Below are 19,392 nucleotides of genomic sequence, written 5' to 3'. Positions count from 1 at the left end.
ATCACTTGTCCGCCGGGACCTCTGGTGATTAAAGGAACATTTTCCTTGTGAACCACTGCTATACAGTAGACATGGTTCCCCATGAGGAATCTAGCTGGTACAGATGCCTTCAGATATCAATCTAATCTAAACTTCTTCTTTTTTTCTTTATTCTTCCATCTAGAGTCATGGCTGTACCACCGAACTACGCAGACCTTGGCAAAGCTGCCCGTGATGTTTTCAATAAAGGATTTGGTAACTAAAAACTGTGCATATACTTCCAGTCTGAAATCTGTCATTTTTGTCATAGAGTAGACCTAGTGGGCTTTGTTCCAACATTGAAATTGCATAAATAGCACAGATAGTAACTTGCCGTATGGTCTGTTGCTTTATTGATTTCAGTAGTTTTAATCCCTTTAAGAGAATTACATTTCTACAAATGAGAAAGGAAACTTTTTTTGTTCATATTTCTTTCCATACATATATGGTAATATTACTTTTTATACTGCTAGAATGAATGTTTAATGTACAATGGCACTAATATTAGAGATGGCTTCCAGCAAGCAGAGGTCGGTAGCGTTAAGAATAGCTATTGGTCAGCTATTGTCTACACCAGAGGTTCTCAAACACGGCCCTCAAGGCAACCCAGCGGTCCATGTTTTAAGTTTATCCAAGCTTGGCTACAAGTGACTTAATTAGCATCTCAGTCAATTTGATTTAACCATCTGTACTGAGCCATGGATATACTGTACCTAAAACCTGGACCGTTGGGGAGCCTTGAGGACCGCGTTTGAAGAACTTGTCGTCTACATACTGGAGGAAGCAATTTTGTGAGCTGGTTCAATATTTAGCTTATCGGGTTATCTCATTGTGATTTATGGTTGTACTCGTACAACAATGTATGTAGATTAAATAGACAACTGAAGTCTTCTGTGCAACTGATCCTGGAATTCTCAACTTCATGGTGACCTCTTCCCTTAATAATTTTCTGTTGTGGTTGTAGGGTTTGGATTAGTAAAGCTGGAGCTAAAGACAAAATCCTCCAGTGGAGTGGTAAGTAACTACAGTGTATGCGCTAAGATTTATTTATGCTTGTATCCCAGTTGCCAAGTTAACATGGCGAGGAGATCCCGTCTGTCGTTCTGCATCCCACCTGTAGAGACAACTGCACCTACGATATGGTTTCTGGGAACCACTACAACGGTTCTTGACGAGAACATTCTAATTTGATATTCTGTTAGTGGTCATAGATTCGGCTGTATATTTGCCAGTAATCCAAGTGATGTCGTGGGGGAGTTCCACTTTTTTGAGAAAATAAAAATAATAATTATCATTGAATTCTATTATTGATCACATGACATTAAATTTGTCATATTAGGACTTAGTGAGAATGACATTGCTATAAATGTCCTGAAAAGTAAAAACACAGATTTGAAGGAGGGTATATATTCCTTATCACATGATAAAAAGGCATGGTAAATGCTATTCAAAATTTTAGTAAATAATCTGAAAGTACATGGAATATAGTTTTTCAGTTGGTTTTAAATATGAATATCCTCATTTCTTGGCGTATTGCAGCCTTCAGTTCATTAATGGCTCTTGGGCCTAATTCAGATCTGATCGCAGTAGCAAATTTGTTAGTTAATGGGCAAAACCATGTGCACTGCAGGGGAAGGGGGGTGGGGCAGTTTTAACATGTGCAGAGAGAGTTATAGGCCCTATACACTGGCTGACAATCTTTAAAGATATGAACGATCTCGTTCATTATTGAATGAGATAACGTTCATATCTTTGAGTGTGGAGTCACCAGCGATGAACGATGCGCGGCCCCGCGCTCGTTCATCGCTGGTGCCCCGTCGGCTGTACATGCAGGCCAATATGGACGATCTCGTCCATATTTGCCTGCACTTCAATGGAGCCGGGTGACGGGGGGAGTGAAGAAACTTCACTCCCCCCGTCACTGCTCCCCTGCCGTGGGGTCGCTCGTCGGCCGGATCCGCCGTCGGGCAGCTCGGCGGTGGATCGGTCAATGTGTAGGGCCCTTTAGATTTGGGTGGGGTGTGTTCAAACTGAAATCTTATTTGCAGTATAAAAATAAAATAGCCAGTATTTACCTTGCACAGAAACAAAATAACCCACTCAAATCTAACTCTCTCTGCACATGTTATATCTGCACCCCTGCAGTGCACATGGTTTTGCCCATTAGCTAACAGATTTGCTGCTGTGATTAGATCTGAATTAGGCCCCTTGGTCAATGATTGTGGACCTCCGCTTTCAGATGGCCCTTATAGCTGTGTAGAGGCTTTTCATGAAGCTGACGAGGAATGTTTTTCCTCCCAGTAACGAAAATTTTGCTTGTTAATGTTTCAGACAAATGAAAGCGAGTTTCTTCAGGAAATTGTAGCACTAACGCCTGAAATGACCCGCTGAGTAATGCGGAACTTCAGACTACAAATGTGTGTCATGAATGAACGCCACCATCTGGACGCTATTTTATTCAAAACCAGCTGAAAAGAAACTATATCCTGCATAATTAGACCCCGACCGGGTCCTATATATTATATTATAATATATAATATGTGTGTGTCTCTGTAATATTTGTGCTTTTTATTAATTTTTGTAAGATAACATGGTGTTTTCTCCTCCTTTCCATGCCACTTGGAAAACCTAGATGGTAAGACCGTACAAATGCTCTATTTATATTATTGTTAGAAGGCATTAGTCATAATCGGGGTCACATCACATCATTTGACGTCCTTCAGTTGTTTTATCTCCATTTCTATGATGCCATACATTATTACAGATTGGAGAACAAAAAATGTATCACACCCTGCTTACCCTCCCATCACTATTCAGTCTTGCACTCTTGTAACCATGAATTATGATGGTAAAAAATGGTAACGTGCATGGCCTGGCGGCTAAGTGCACTTACTGAAAGCTAAGACCGCCTTTGTGTAAAATATTACTTGTATTTCTCTAACGTCCTAGTGGATGCTGGGGACTCCGTAAGGACCATGGGGAATAGACGGGCTCCGCAGGAGACTGGGCACTCTAAGAAAGAATTAGGACTACTGGTGTGCACTGGCTCCTCCCTCTATGTTCCTCCTCCAGACCTCAGTTAGAATCTGTGCCCGGAAGGAGCTGGGTGCATTTTAGTGAGCTCTCCTGAGCTTGCTAATAAGAAAGTATTTTGTTAGGTTTTTTATTTTCAGAGAGATCTGCTGGCAACAGACTCTCTGCTACGTGGGACTGAGGGGAGAGAAGCAAACCTACTAACTGCGGATAGGTTGCGCTTCTTAGGCTACTGGACACCATTAGCTCCAGAGGGATCGAACACAGGAACTTAACCTTGGTCGTCTGTTCCCGGAGCCACGCCGCCGTCCCCCTCGCAGAGCCAGAAGTCAGAAGCCGGCGGGTTGAAGCAAGAAGACATCAAAATCGGCGGCAGAAGACTCCTGTCTTCATATGAGCTAGCGCACAGCACTGCAGCTGTGCGCCATTGCTCCCACACTAACCCACACACTCCGGTCACTGTAGGGTGCAGGGCGCAAGGGGGGACGCCCTGGGCAGCAATTGAGTACCTCCTGGCAAAAAGCAGCATATATACAGCTGGGCACTGTATATATGCATGAGTCCCCGCCATTATTTTTCACAAAATCGCGGGACAGAAGCCCGCCGCTGAGGGGGCGGGGCTTCTTCCTCAGCACTCGCCAGCGCCATTTTCTCTCCACAGCTCCGCTGAGAGGAAGCTCCCCAGGCTCTCCCCTGCAGAATCACGGTAGAAAGAGGGTGAAAAGAGAGGGGGGGCACATAAATTTAGTGCAAATTCACTAATACAGCAGCTACTGGGTAAACACTAAGTTACTGTGTGATTCCTGGGTCATATAGCGCTGAGGTGTGTGCTGGCATACTCTCTCTCTGTCTCTCCAAAAGGCCTTGTGGGGGTTCTGTCCTCAAATAGAGCATCCCCTGTGTGTGTGGTGTGTCGGTACGATTGTGTCGACATGTTTGACGAGGAAGGCTATGTGGAAGCAGAGCAGGTGCAGATGAATGTGGTGTCTCCGCCGACGGCGCCGACACCTGATTGGATGGATATGTGGAAGGTGTTAAATGATAATGTAAACTCCTTGCATAAAAGGTTGGATAAAGCTGAAGCCTTGGGACAGTCAGGGTCTCAACCCATGCCTGATCCTACAGCGCAGAGGCCGTCAGGGTCTCAGAAGCGCCCACTATCCCAAATTGTTGACACAGATATCGACACGGATTCTGACTCCTGTGTCGATGGCGATGATGCAAAGTTGCAGCCTAAAATGGCTAAAGCCATCCGCTACATGATTATAGCAATGAAGGATGTATTGCACATTTCAGAAGTAAACCCTGTCCCTGACAAGAGGGTTTATATGTTTGGGGAAAAAAAGGCAAGAAGTGACTTTTCCCCCTTCACATGAGTTAAATGAGTTATGTGAAAAAGCTTGGGATTCTCCTGATAGGAAAGTGCAGATTCCCAAACGGTTGCTTATGGCGTATCCTTTCCCGCCAACGGACAGGTTACGCTGGGAGTCATCCCCTAGGGTAGACAAAGCTTTGACACGCTTATCTAAGAAGGTGGCCCTGCCGTCACAGGATACGGCCTCCCTAAAGGATCCTGCGGATAGGAAGCAGGAAGGTATCCTGAAGTCTGTTTATACACATTCAGGTACCATACTGAGTCCGGCAATTGCATCGGCCTGGATGTGTAGTGCTGTAGCAGCATGGACAGATACTCTGTCTGAGGAACTGGATACCTTGGACAAGGATACTATTTTACTGACCCTGGGGCATATAAAAGACGCTGTCCTATATATGAGGGATGCCCAGAGGGACATTTGCCTACTGGGCTCTAGAATAAATGCAATGTCGATTTCTGCCAGAAGGGTCCTGTGGACTTGGCAATGGACAGGTGATGCCGACTCTAAAAAGCACATGGAGGTTTTCTCTATCGTCCTAAGTGGATGCTGGGGTTCCTGAAAGGACCATGGGGAATAGCGGCTCCGCAGGAGACAGGGCACAAAAGTAAAGCTTTTACAGGTCAGGTGGTGTGTACTGGCTCCTCCCCCTATGACCCTCCTCCAGACTCCAGTTAGATTTTTGTGCCCGGCCGAGAAGGGTGCAATTCTAGGTGGCTCTCATAAAGAGCTGCTTAGAGAGTTTAGCTTAGGTTTTTTATTTTACAGTGATTCCTGCTGGCAACAGGATCACTGCAACGAGGGACAGAGGGGAGAAGAAGTGAACTCACCTGCGTGCAGGATGGATTGGCTTCTTGGCTACTGGACATGAAGCTCCAGAGGGACGATCACAGGTACAGCCTGGATGGTCACCGGAGCCACGCCGCCGGCCCCCTCACAGATGCTGAAGCAAGAAGAGGTCCAGAATCGGCGGCTGAAGACTCCTGCAGTCTTCTTAAGGTAGCGCACAGCACTGCAGCTGTGCGCCATTTTCCTCTCAGCACACTTCACACGGCAGTCACTGAGGGTGCAGGGCGCTGGGGGGGGGCGCCCTGGGAGGCAAATGAAAACCTTTAAAAAGGCTAAAAATACCTCACATATAGCCCCAGAGGCTATATGGAGATATTTACCCCTGCCTAAATGTACTAAATAGCGGGAGACGAGCCCGCCGAAAAAGGGGCGGGGCCTATCTCCTCAGCACACGGCGCCATTTTCTGTCACAGCTCCGCTGGTCAGGAAGGCTCCCAGGTCTCTCCCCTGCACTGCACTACAGAAACAGGGTATAACAGAGAGGGGGGGCAAAATAAATGGCAATATATTAATATAAAAGCAGCTATAAGGGAGCACTTAATCATAAGGCTATCCCTGTCATATATAGCGCTTTTTGGTGTGTGCTGGCAGACTCTCCCTCTGTCTCCCCAAAGGGCTAGTGGGTCCTGTCTTCGTATAGAGCATTCCCTGTGTGTCTGCTGTGTGTCGGTACGTGTGTGTCGACATGTATGAGGACGTTATTGGTGTGGAGGCGGAGCAATTGCCAAATATGAGGATGTCACCTCCTAGGGGGTCGACACCAGAATGGATGCCTTTATTTGTGGAATTACGGGATAGCGTCAACTCGCTTAAGCAGTCGTTTGCCGACATGAGGCGGCCGGACACTCAATTAGTGTCTGTCCAGGCGCCTCAAACACCGTCAGGGGCTGTAAAACGCCCCTTGCCTCAGTCGGTCGACACAGACCCAGACACAGGCACTGATTCCGGTGGTGAAGGTGACGAATCAACCGTATTTTCCAGTAGGGCCACACGTTATATGATTTTGGCAATAAAGGAGATGTTACATTTAGCTGATACTACAGGTACCACTAAACAGGGTATTATGTGGGGTGTGAAAAAACTACCAGTAGTTTTTACCGAATCAGAAGAATTAAATGACGTGTGTGATGAAGCGTGGGGTGCCCCGATAAAAAACTGCTAATTTCAAAGAAGTTATTGGCTTTATACCCTTTCCCGCCAGAGGTTAGGGAGCGCTGGGAAACACCTCCTAGGGTGGACAAAGCGCTAACACGCTTATCAAAACAAGTGGCGTTACCCTCTCCTGAGACGGCCGCACTTAAAGATCCATCAGATAGGAGGATGGAAAATATCCAAAAAGGTATATACACACATGCAGGTGTTATACTACGACCAGCTATTGCGACTGCCTGGATGTGCAGTGCTGGGGTAGTTTGGTCAGAGTCCCTGATCGAAAATATTGATACCCTGGACAGGGACAATATTTTACTGTCGTTAGAACAAATAAAGGATGCATTTCTTTATATGCGTGATGCACAGAGAGATATCTGCACACTGGCATCACGGGTAAGTGTTATGTCCATTTCGACCAGAAGAGCTTTATGGACACGACAGTGGACAGGCGATGCGTAGAGGAGTTATTTGGGGTCGGTCTATCGGATTTGGTGGCCACGGCTACGGCCGGGAAATCCACCTTTCTACCTCAAGTCACTCCCCAACAGAAAAAGGCACCGACCTTTCAACCGCAGCCCTTTCGTTCCTTTAAAAATAAGAGAGCAAAGGGCTATTCATATCTGCCATGAGGCAGAGGACGAGGGAAGAGACAGCAACAGGCAGCTCCTTCCCAGGAACAGAAGCCCTCCCCGGCTTCTACAAAAGCCTCAGCATGACGCTGGGGCTTCGCAAGCGGACTCGGGGGCGGTAGGCGGTCGTCTCAAGAATTACAGCGCGCAGTGGGCTCACTCGCAGGTAAATCCCTGGATCCTGCAGATAATATCTCAGGGGTACAGGTTGAAATTAGAGACAGAGCCACCTCGCCGTTTCCTGAAGTCTGCTTTACCAACGTCCCCCTCAGAAAGGGAGACGGTTTTGGAAGCCATTCACAAGCTGTATTCTCAGCAGGTGATAGTCAAGGTACCTCTTCTACAACAAGGGAAGGGGTATTCCACTCTTTTTGTGGTACCGAAGCCGGATGGCTCGGTAAGGCCTATTCTAAATCTGAAGTCCTTGAACCTGTACATAAAGAAGTTCAAGTTCAAGATGGAGTCACTCAGAGCAGTGATAGCGAACCTGGAAGAAGGGGACTTTATGGTATCCTTGGACATCAAGGATGCGTATCTCCACGTTCCAATTACCCCTCACACCAGGGGTACCTCAGGTTCGTTGTACAAAACTGTCACTATCAGTTTCAGACGCTGCCGTTTGGTTTGTCCGCGGCACCTCGGGTCTTTACAAAGGTAATGGCCGAGATAATATTTTTTCTTCGAAGAAAAGGCGTATTACTTATCCCATACTTGGACGATCTCCTAATAAGGGCAAGGTCCAGAGAACAGCTAGAGATGGGTTTAGCACTATCTCAAGAGGTGCTAAAGCAGCACGGATGGATTCTGAATATTCCAAAATCCCAATTAATGCCGACAACTCGTCTGCTGTTCCTGGGGATGATTCTGGACACAGTTCAGAAAAAGGTTTTTCTTCCCGAAGAAAAAGCCAAGGAGTTATCTGACCTGGTCAGGAACCTCCTAAAACCAGGAAAGGTGTCTGTACATCAATGCACAAGAGTCCTGGGAAAAAATGGTAGCTTCTTACGAAGCAATCCCTTTCGGCAGATTCCATGCAAAGGGATCTGTTGGACAAATGGTCAGGGTCGCATCTTCAGATGCACCTGCGGATAACCCTGTCGCCGAGGACAAGGGTATCCCTTCTGTGGTGGTTGCAGGAGGCTCATCTATTGGAGGGCCGCAGATTCGGCATGCAGGATTGGATCCTGGTGACCACGGATGCCAGCCTGAGAGGCTGGGGAGCAGTCACACAGGGAAGAAATTTCCAGGGAGTGTGGTCGAGCCTGAAAAAGTCTCTTCACATAAGCATTCTGGAACTAAGAGCAATCTACAATGCTCTAAGCCAGGCGGAACCTCTGCTTCAAGGAAGACCGGTGTTGATCCAGTCGGACAACATCACGGCAGTCGCCCATGTAAACAGACAGGGCGGCACAAGAAGCAGGAGGGCAATGGCAGAAGCTGCCAGGATCCTTCGCTGGGCGGAGAATCACGTGATAGCACTGTCAGCAGTATTCATCCCGGGCGTGGACAACTGGGAAGCAGACTTCCTCAGCAGACACGACCTTCACCCGGGAGAGTGGGGACTTCATCCAGAAGTTTCCCACATGCTATTAAACCGTTGGGTAAAACCAATGGTGGACATGATGGCGTCTCGCCTCAACAAAACACTGGACAGGTATTGCGCCAGGTCAAGAGATCCGCAGGCAATAGCTGTGGACGCGCTGGTAACACCTTGGGTGTACCAGTCGGTATATGTGTTTCCTCCTCTGCCTCTCATACCAAAGGTATTGAGGATTATACGGCAAAGAGGAGTAAGACTAGTGGTTCCGGATTGGCCAAGAAGGACTTGGTACCCGGAACTTCAAGAGATGGTCACGGACGATCCGTGGCCTCTACTTCTGAGAAGGGACCTGCTTCAGCAGGGTCCTTGTCTTTTTCAAGACTTACCGCGGCTGCGTTTGACGGCATGGCGTTTGAATGCCAGATCCTAAAAGGAAAAGGCATTCCAGAAGAAGTCATTCCTACCTTGATAAAGGCAAGGAAGGAAGTCACCGCGAAGCATTATCGCCGTATTTGGCGAAAATATGTTGCGTGGTGCGAGCAGCGGAGTGCTCCGATGGAGGAATTTCAACTGGGTCGTTTTCCTACATTTCCTGCAATCAGGATTGTCTATGGGTCTCAAATTGGGATCTATTAAGGTTCAAATTTCGGCCCTATCAATATTCTTCCAAAAAGAATTGGCCTCAGTCCCTGAGGTCCAGATTTTTATCAAAGGAGTACTGCATATACAGCCTCCTGTGGTGCCTAAGGTGGCACCGTGGGATCTAAATGTAGTTTTAGATTTCCTCAAATCCAATTGGTTTGAACCACTAAAGAATGTGGATTTGAAATATCTCACATGGAAAGTGTCTCTGTTACTGGCCCTGGCTTCGGCCGGGAGAGTATCTGAACTGGCGGCTTTGTTTTATAAAAGCCCTTATTTAATTTTCCATTCGACATAGGGCAGAGCTGCGGACGCGTCCGCATTTTCTCCCTAAGGTGGTATCAGCGTTTCACCTGAACCAGCCTATTGTAGTGCCTGCGGCTACAGACGACTTGAAGGACTCCAAGTTGTTGGACGTTGTCAGAGCCTTAAAAATATACATTTAAAGGACGGCTGGAGTCAGAAAATCTGACTCGCTGTTTATACTGTATGCACCCAACAAGTTGGGTGCACCTGCTTCTAAGCAGTCGATTGCTCGTTGGATTTGTAACAAAATTCAACTTGTACATTCTGTGGCAGGCCTGCCACAGCCTAAATCTGTTAAGGCCCATTCCGCAAGGAAGGTGGGCTCATCTTGGGCGGCTGCCCGAGGGGTCTCGGCATTACAACTCTGCCGAGCAGCTACGTGGTCAGGGGAGAACACGTTTGTAAATTTTTACAAATTTGATACCCTGGCAAAGGAGGACCTGGAGTTCTCTCATTCGGTGCTGCAGAGTCATCCGCACTCTCCCGCCCGTTTGGGAGCTTTGGTATAATCCCCATGGTCCTTTCAGGAACCCCAGCATCCACTTAGGACGATAGAGAAAATAAGAATTTACTTACCGATAATTCTATTTCTCGGAGTCCGTAGTGGATGCTGGGCGCCCATCCCAAGTGCGGATTATCTGCAATACTTGTACATAGTTATTGTTAACTAATTCGGGTTATTGTTTAGGAAGCCATCTTTCAGAGGCTCCTCTGTTATCATACTGTTAACTGGGTTTAGATCACAAGTTGTACGGTGTGATTGGTGTGGCTGGTATGAGTCTTACCCGGGATTCAAAATCCTCCCTTATTGTGTACGCTCGTCCGGGCACAGTACCTAACTGGAGTCTGGAGGAGGGTCATAGGGGGAGGAGCCAGTACACACCACCTGACCTGTAAAAGCTTTACTTTTGTGCCCTGTCTCCTGCGGAGCCGCTATTCCCCATGGTCCTTTCAGGAACCCCAGCATCCACTACGGACTCCGAGAAATAGAATTATCGGTAAGTAAATTCTTATTTTACCTTATAAGGGTGAGGAATTGTTTGGGGACGGTCTCTCTGACCTAGTTTCCACAGCTACGGCTGGGAAGTCAAATTTTTTGCCATATATTCCTTCACACCCTAAGAAAGCACCGTATTACCAAATGCAGTCCTTTCAATCACAAAAAGGCAAGAAAGTCAGAGGTGCGTCCTTTTTTGCCAGAGGCAGGGGTAGAGGAAAGAAGCTGCACAATGCAGCTAGTTCCCAGGAACAGAAGTCCTCCCCGGCTTCCACTAAATCCACCGCATGACGCTGGGGCTCCACAGGTGGAGCCGGGAGCGGTGGGGGCGCGTCTCCGAAATTTCAGCCACCAGTGGGTTCGCTTACAGGTGGATCCCTGGGCTATACAGATTGTGTCTCAGGGATACAAGCTGGAATTCGAAGTGATGCCCCCTCACCGTTACCTCAAATCGGCCCTGCCAGCTTCCCCCATAGAAAGGGAGGTAGTTTTAGCGGCGATTCACAAATTATATCTCCAGCAGGTGGTGGTAAAGGTTCCCCTCCTTCAACAGGGAAGGGGTTACTATTCCACAATGTTTGTGGTACCAAAACCGGACGGTTCGGTCAGACCCATATTGAATTTAAAGTCCCTGAACATTTACCTGAAAAGGTTCAAGTTCAAGATGGAATCGCTCAGAGCGGTCATTGCAAGCCTGGAAGAGGGGGATTTTATGGTGTCTCTGGACATAAAGGATGCTTACCTGCATGTCCCCATTTATCCACCTCATCAGGAGTACCTCAGATTTGTGGTACAGGACTGTCATTACCAATTCCAGACGTTGCCGTTTGGTCTGTCCACGGCACCGAGAATATTTACCAAGGTAATGGCGGAAATGATGGTGCTCCTACGAAAGCAAGGAGTCACAATTATCCCATACTTGGACGATCTCCTCATAAAGGCGAGGTCCAGAGAGCAGTTGCTGATCAGCGTAGCACACTGTCAGGAAGTGTTGCAACAGCACGGCTGGATTCTGAATATTCCAAAGTCGCAGCTGATTCCTACGACGCGTCTGCCCTTCCTGGTGGCGTCATACGAAGCCATTCCCTTCGGCAGGTTCCATGCGAGGATCTTTCAGTGAAATCTGTTGGACAAGTGGTCCGGATCGCATCTTCAGATGCATCGGCTGATCACCCTATCCCCCAGGGCCAGGGTGTCTCTTCTGTGGTGGCTGCAGAGTGCTCACCTTCTCGAGGGCTGCAGGTTCGGCATACAGGACTGGGTCCTGGTGACCACGGATGCAAGCCTCCGAGGATGGGGGGCAGTCACTCAGGGAAGAAACCTCCAAGGGCTGTGGTCAAGTCAGGAAACTTGTCTGCACATCAATATCCTGGTTCTAAGGGCCATATACAACGCCCTGAGTCAAGCGCAGCATCTGCTTCGCAACCAACCGGTGCTGATTCAGTCAGACAACATGACCGCAGTGGCTCATGTAAACCGCAAGGGCGGTACAAGAAGCAGGGTGGCGATGGCAGAAGCCACCAGAATTCTTCGCTGGGCGGAGAATCACGTGCAAGCACTGTCAGCAGTGTTCATTCCGGGAGTGGACAATTGGGAAGCAGACTTCCTCAGCAGGCACGACCTCCACCCGGGAGAGTGGGGACTTCATCAAGAAGTCTTCACACAGATTACAAATCGATGGGAACTGCCACAGGTGGACATGATGGCGTCCCGCCTCAACAAAAAGCTACAAAGGTATTGCGCCAGGTCAAGAGACCCTCAGGCGATAGCTGTGGACGCACTAGTGACACCGTGGGTGTTCCAGTCGGTTTATGTGTTTCCTCCTCTTCCTCTCATACACAAGGTACTGAGAATCGTAAGAAAAAGAGGAGTGAGAACAATACTCATTGTTCCGGATTGGCCAAGAAGGGCTTGGTATCCGGAACTGCTAGAAATGATCACAGAGGACCCATGGCCTCTGCCTCTCAGACAGGATCTGTTGCAACAGGGGCCCTGTCTGTTCCAAGACTTACCACGGCTGCATTTGACGGCATGGCGGTTGAACGCCGGATCCTAGCGGAGAAAGGCATTCCGGATGAGGTTATTCCTACGCTGATAAAGGCTAGGAAGGACGTGACAGCAAAACATTATCACCGTATATGGCGAAAATATGTTGCTTGGTGTGAGGCCAGGAAGGCCCCTACAGAGGAATTCCAGCTGGGCCGTTTCCTTCACTTCCTACAGGCGGGAGTGACTATGGGCTTAAAATTAGGGTCCATTAAGGTCCAGATTTCAGCCCTATCCATTTTCTTTCAAAAGGAACTGGCTTCTCTTCCTGAAGTTCAGACGTTTGTAAAGGGAGTGCTACATATTCAGCCCCCTTTTGTGCCACCAGTGGCACCTTGGGATCTTAACGTGGTGTTGAGTTTCCTGAAATCTCACTGGTTTGAGCCGCTTAAGACCGTGGAGTTAAAATATCTCACGTGGAAAGTGGTCATGCTATTGGCCTTAGCTTCGGCAAGGCGTGTGTCAGAATTGGCGGCTTTGTCATGTAAAAGCCCCTATCTGGTTTTCCATATGGACAGGGCAGAATTAAGGACTCGTCCGCAGTTTCTGCCGAAGGTGGTGTCATCCTTTCATTTGAACCAACCTATTGTGGTGCCTGCGGCTACTCGTGACTTGGAGGATTCCAAGTTACTTGATGTAGTCAGGGCTTTGAAGATTTATGTAGCCAGAACGGCTGGAGTCAGGAAAACTGACTCGCTGTTTATCCTGTATGCATCCAACAAGCTGGGTGCTCCTGCTTCAAAGCAAACTATTGCTCGCTGGATCTGTAACACGATTCAGCAGGCTCATTCTGCGGCTGGATTGCCGCATCCTAAATCAGTAAAAGCCCACTCCACAAGGAAGGTGGGATCTTCTTGGGCGGCTTCCCGAGGGGTCTCGCCATTACAGCTTTGCCGAGCAGCTACTTGGTCGGGTTCAAACACTTTTGCAAAATTCTACAAGTTTGATACCCTGGCTGAGGAGGACCTTGTGTTTGCCCATTCGGTGCTGCAGAGTCATCCGCACTCTCCCGCCCGTTTGGGAGCTTTGGTATAATCCCCATGGTCCTTACGGAGTCCCCAGCATCCACTAGGACGTTAGAGAAAATAAGATTTTACTCACCGGTAAATCTATTTCTCGTAGTCCGTAGTGGATGCTGGGCGCCCGTCCCAAGTGCGGACTACTTCTGCAATACTTGTATATAGTTATTGCTTAATTAAGGGTTATGTTTTGTTGGCATCCATTTGTTTGATGCTCAGTTGTTGTTCATACTGTTAACTGGATATGTTATCACAAGTTATACGGTGTGATTGGTGTGGCTGGTATGAGTCTTACCCTGGATTCCAAAATCCTTTCCTTGTAATGTCAGCTCTTCCGGGCACAGTTTCTCTAACTGAGGTCTGGAGGAGGGTCATAGAGGGAGGAGCCAGTGCACACCAGTACTACTAATTCTTTCTTAGAGTGCCCAGTCTCCTGCGGAGCCCGTCGATTCCCCATGGTCCTTACGGAGTCCCCAGCATCCACTACGGACTACGAGAAATAGATTTACCGGTGAGTAAAATCTTATTATTCCCTCCATTATCTGCCACAGTTGTCTGCTCCACTAAGGACAAACAACCTGGGGCTTAGTCTGGCTCACCTGAAACACATTAAGCAATGGTCAGTCCTAGAGAAAAGTATAAGTACTACAATTAGGGAAAGGAGAAGTTTTCCTTAAATGTCTTACACTGCACTGTAATAGCCCTAAATTGATATTTATAAGAACATCTCTTGAAATGGTGTATCTGTGTCTGTAGGAGTTCACAAGCAGCGGCTCATCAAACACTGATACAGGGAAAGCATCCGGTAACCTGGAGACAAAGTACAAGATGAAGGAGGCAGGACTAACTTTCACACAGAAGTGGAACACAGACAACACCTTAGGGACTGAGGTGGCAATAGAAGACCAGGTAAGTTGGCGTGACTGACCTTATGGACGCGGTAGACATTACTTGTGGTCTCTGAGGGTTAATATGCTCACCTGCTTTTTATTTATACAGTTGGCTAAGGGTTTGAAGCTGTCTCTGGATACCACATTTGTACCCAATACTGGGTGAGTGACGCCCCTTCTATGATCCTTACCATATCACACCTTGGGGCAGATGTATTAAGCCTAGAGAAGTGATAAATGGAAGGTAATAATGCACCAGCCAATCAGCTCCTAAGGGGGATATAATTAATTTACCGGGGCTAATTGTCCCACCGGGGGCTAGCTAATTAGCCTTGATAAGCCGCGGTACGCGCTGGCTTATCGGGATTTTGTTTCACCTGCCTCCGGCAGGTGAAGCAGAATCCCCGGAAACAACCCTGTTTCTCTGACGTCCTAAGTGGATGCTGGGGACTCCGTAAGGACCATGGGGAATAGCGGCTCCGCAGGAGACAGGGCACAAAAGTAAAAGCTTTAGGATCAGGTGGTGTGCACTGGCTCCTCCCCCTATGACCCTCCTCCAAGCCTCAGTTAGGTTTTTGTGCCCGGCCGAGAAGGGTGCAATCTAGGTGGCTCTCCTAAAGAGCTGCTTAGAGTAAAAGTTTTGTTAGGTTTTTTATTTTCAGTGAGTCCTGCTGGCAACAGGCTCACTGCAACGAGGGACTTAGGGGAGAAGAAGTGAACTCACCTGCGTGCAGGATGGATTGGCTTCTTAGGCTACTGGACACTAGCTCCAGAGGGACGATCACAGGTACAGCCTGGATGGGTCACCGGAGCCGCGCCGCCGACCCCCTTGCAGATGCTGAAGAGAGAAGAGGTCCAGAAATCGGCGGCTGAAGACTTCCCAGTCTTCTTAAGGTAGCGCACAGCACGGCAGCTGTGCGCCATTGCTCTCAGCACACTTCACACCAACGGTCACTGAGGGTGCAGGGCGCTGGGGGGGGCGCCCTGGGCAGCAATGAAAGTACCTATGCTGGCTAAAAATACATCACATATAGCCTCTGGGGCTATATGGATGTATTTAACCCCTGCCAGGTTGTCAGAAAAATGGGAGAAGAAGCCCGCCGAAAAGGGGGGCGGGGCCTATTCTCCTCAGCACACAGCGCCATTTTCCTACACAGCTCCGCTGCTAGGAAGGCTCCCAGGCTCTCCCCTGCACTGCACTACAGAAACAGGGTTAAAACAGAGAGGGGGGGCATTTTGTGTGGCGATATTATAATATATTAAGATGCTATAAGGGAAAACACTTATATAAGGTTGTCCCTGTATAATTATAGCGTTTTGGTGTGTGCTGGCAAACTCTCCCTCTGTCTCCCCAAAGGGCTAGTGGGGTCCTGTCCTCTATCAGAGCATTCCCTGTGTGTGTGCTGTGTGTCGGTACGTGTGTGTCGACATGTATGAGGACGATGTTGGTGAGGAGGCGGAGCAATTGCCTGTAATGGTGATGTCACTCTCTAGGGAGTCGACACCGGAATGGATGGCTTATTTAGGGAATTACGTGATAATGTCAACATGCTGCAAGGTCGGTTGACGACATGAGACGGCCGGCAAACCAATTAGTACCTGTCCAGGCGTCTCAAACACCGTCAGGGGCTTTAAAACGCCCATTACCTCAGTCGGTCGACACAGACACGGACACTGACTCCAGTGTCGACGGTGAAGAAACAAACGTATTTTCCATTAGGGCCGCACGTTACATGTTAAGGGCAATGAAGGAGGTGTTACATATTTCTGATACTACAAGTACCACAAAAAAGGGTATTATGTGGGGTGTGAAAAAACTACCTGTAGTTTTTCCTGAATCAGATAAATTAAATGAAGTGTGTGATGATGCGTGGGTTTCCCCCGATAGAAAATTATTGGCGTTATACCCTTTCCCGCCAGAAGTTAGGGCGCGTTGGGAAACACCCCCTAGGGTGGATAAGGCGCTCACACGCTTATCAAAACAAGTGGCGTTACCGTCTCCAGATACGGCCGCACTCAAGGAGCCAGCTGATAGGAGGCTGGAAAATATCCTAAAAAGTATATACACACATACTGGTGTTATACTGCGACCAGCGATCGCCTCAGCCTGGATGTGCAGCGCTGGGGTGGCTTGGTCGGATTCCCTGACTGAAAAGATTGATACCCTTGACAGGGACAGTATTTTATTGACTATAGAGCATTTAAAAGATGCATTTCTATATATGCGAGATGCACAGAGGGATATTTGCACTCTGGCATCAAGAGTAAGTGCGATGTCCATGTCTGCCAGAAGATGTTTATGGACACGACGGTGGTCAGGTGATGCAGATTCCAAACGGCACATGGAAGTATTGCCGTATAAAGAGGAGGAGTTATTTGGGGTCGGTCCATCGGACCTGGTGGCCACGGCAACAGCTAGAAAATCCACCTTTTTTTTACCCCAAGTCACATCTCAGCAGAAAAAGACACCGTCTTTTCAGCCTCAGTCCTTTCGTCCCCATAAGGGCAAGCGGGCAAAAGGCCAGTCATATCTGCCCAGGGGTAGAGGAAAGGGAAGAAGACTGCAGCAGGCAGCTCCTTCCCAGGAACAGAAGCCCTCCACCGCTTCTGCCAAGTCCTCAGCATGACGCTGGGGCCGTACAAGCGGACTCAGGAGCGGTGGGGGGTCGTCTCGAGAGTTTCAGCGCGCAGTGGGCTCACTCGCAAGTGGACCCCTGGATCCTACAAGTAGTATCCCAGGGGTACAGATTGGAAGTTCGAGACGTCTCCCCCTCGCAGGTTCCTGAAGTCTGCTTTACCAACGTCTCCCTCCGACAGGGAGGCAGTATTGGAAACAATTCACAAGCTGTATTCCCAGCAGGTGATAATCAAAGTACCCCTCCTACAACAAGGAAAGGGGTATTATTCCACACTATTTGTGGTACTGAAGCCAGACGGCTCGGTGAGACCTATTCTAAATCTGAAATCTTTGAACACTTACATACAAAGGTTCAAATCAAGATGGAGTCACTCAGAGCAGTGATAGCGAACCAGGAAGAAGGGGACTATATGGTGTCCCTGGACATCAAGGATGCTTACCTCCATGTCCCAATTTGCCCTTCTCACCAAGGGTACCTCAGGTTCGTGGTACAGAACTGTCACTATCAGTTTCAGACGCTGCCGTTTGGATTGTCCACGGCACCCCGGGTCTTTACCAAGGTAATGGCCGAAATGATGATTCTTCTTCAAAGAAAAGGCGTCTTAATTATCCCTTACTTGGACGATCTCCTGATAAGGGCAAGGTCCAGAGAACAGTTGGAGGTCGGAGTAGCACTATCTCAAGTAGTTCTACGACAGCACGGGTGGATTCTAAATATTCCAAAATCGCAGCTGATTCCGACGACACGTCTGCTGTTCCTAGGGATGATTCTGGACACAGTCCAGAAAAAGGTGTTTCTCCCGGAGGAGAAAGCCAGGGAGTTATCCGAGCTAGTTAGGAACCTCCTAGAACCAGGCCAAGTGTCAGTGCATCAATGCACAAGAGTCCTGGGAAAAATGGTGGCTTCTTACGAAGCGATTCCATTCGGCAGATTTCACGCAAGAATTTTTCAGTGGGATCTGCTGGACGAATGGTCCGGATCGCATCTTCAGATGCATCAGCGGATAATCCTGTCTCCAAGGACAAGGGTGTCTCTTCTGTGGTGGCTGCAGAGTGCTCATCTACTAGAGGGCAGCAGATTCGGCATTCAGGACTGGGTCCTGGTGACCACGGATGCCAGCCTGAGAGGCTGGGGAGCAGTCACACAGGGAAGAAATTTCCAAGGAGTGTGGTCAAGTCTGGAGACTTCTCTCCACATAAATATACTGGAGCTAAGGGCAATTTACAATGCTCTGAGCCTAGGAAGACCTCTGCTTCAAAGTCAACCGGTGCTGATCCAGTCGGACAACATCACGGCAGTCGCCCACGTAAACAGACAGGGCGGCACAAGAAGCAGGAGGGCAATGGCAGCAAGGATTCTTCGCTGGGCGAAAAATCATGTGATAACACTGTCAGCGGTGTTCATTCCGGGAGTGGACAACTGGGAAGCAGACTTCCTCAGCAGGCACGACCTCCACCCGGGAGAGTGGGGACTTCATCTGGAAGTCTTCCACATGATTGTGAACCGTTGGGAAAGACCAAAGGTGGATATGATGGCGTCCCGTCTGAACAAAAAACTGGACAGGTATTGCGCCAGGTCAAGAGACCCTCAGGCAATAGCAGGGACGCTCTGGTAACACCGTGGGTGTACCAGTCGGTGTATGTGTTCCCTCCTCTGCCTCTCATACCCAAGGTACTGAGAATTATAAGACGGAGAGGAGTAAGAACTATACTCGTGGCTCCGGATTGGCCAAGAAGGACTTGGTACCCGGAACTTCAAGAGATACTAAGAAGGGACTTGCTTCAGCAAGGATCATGTCTGTTCCAAGTCTTACCGCGGCTGCGTTTGACGGCATGGCGGTTGAACGCCGGATCCTAAGGGAAAAAGGCATTCCGGAAGAGGTCATCCCTACCCTGGTCAGAGCCAGGAAGGAGGTGACCGCACAACAACATTATCACCACATTTGGCGAAAATATGTTGCATGGTGTGAGGCCAGGAAGGCCCCACGGAGGAATTTCAACTCGGTCGATTCCTGCATTTCCTGAAAACAGGAGTGTCTATGGGCCTCAAATTGGGGTCCATTAAGGTTCAAATTTCGGCCCTGTCGATTTTCTTCCAGAAAGAATTGGCTTCAGTTCCTGAAGTCCAGAAGTTTGTCAGGGGAGTACTGCATATACAACCCCCTTTTGTGCCTCCAGTGGCACTGTGGGATCTCAACGTAGTTCTGGGATTCCTCAAATCACATTGGTTTAAACCGCTCAAATCTGTGGATTTGAAATA

General features: G+C 48.5%; 1 protein-coding gene across 4 annotated transcripts in view; it reads left to right on the top strand.

Moving 5' to 3' along the window:
• Positions 1-19,392, top strand: part of VDAC3 (voltage dependent anion channel 3) — a 524,928-nt gene that overhangs the window by 475,944 nt on the left and 29,592 nt on the right. For all 4 annotated transcript variants that reach the window (XM_063931745.1, XM_063931743.1, XM_063931744.1 and 1 more), the window contains exons 2-5: positions 164-234; positions 983-1,032; positions 14,361-14,513; positions 14,604-14,656. In XM_063931745.1, coding sequence (XP_063787815.1) covers positions 168-234; positions 983-1,032; positions 14,361-14,513; positions 14,604-14,656 — 323 coding nt within the window. In that variant the 5' untranslated portion in view covers positions 164-167. The remainder of the gene's footprint in view (positions 1-163; positions 235-982; positions 1,033-14,360; positions 14,514-14,603; positions 14,657-19,392) is intronic.

The sequence above is a fragment of the Pseudophryne corroboree genome, chromosome 6, assembly GCF_028390025.1.
Source record: "Pseudophryne corroboree isolate aPseCor3 chromosome 6, aPseCor3.hap2, whole genome shotgun sequence".
Taxonomy (NCBI): Eukaryota; Metazoa; Chordata; class Amphibia; order Anura; family Myobatrachidae; genus Pseudophryne; species Pseudophryne corroboree.
The sequence above is the reverse complement of the archived record's forward strand: the minus strand, read 5'-3'. Positions and strand labels throughout refer to the sequence as shown.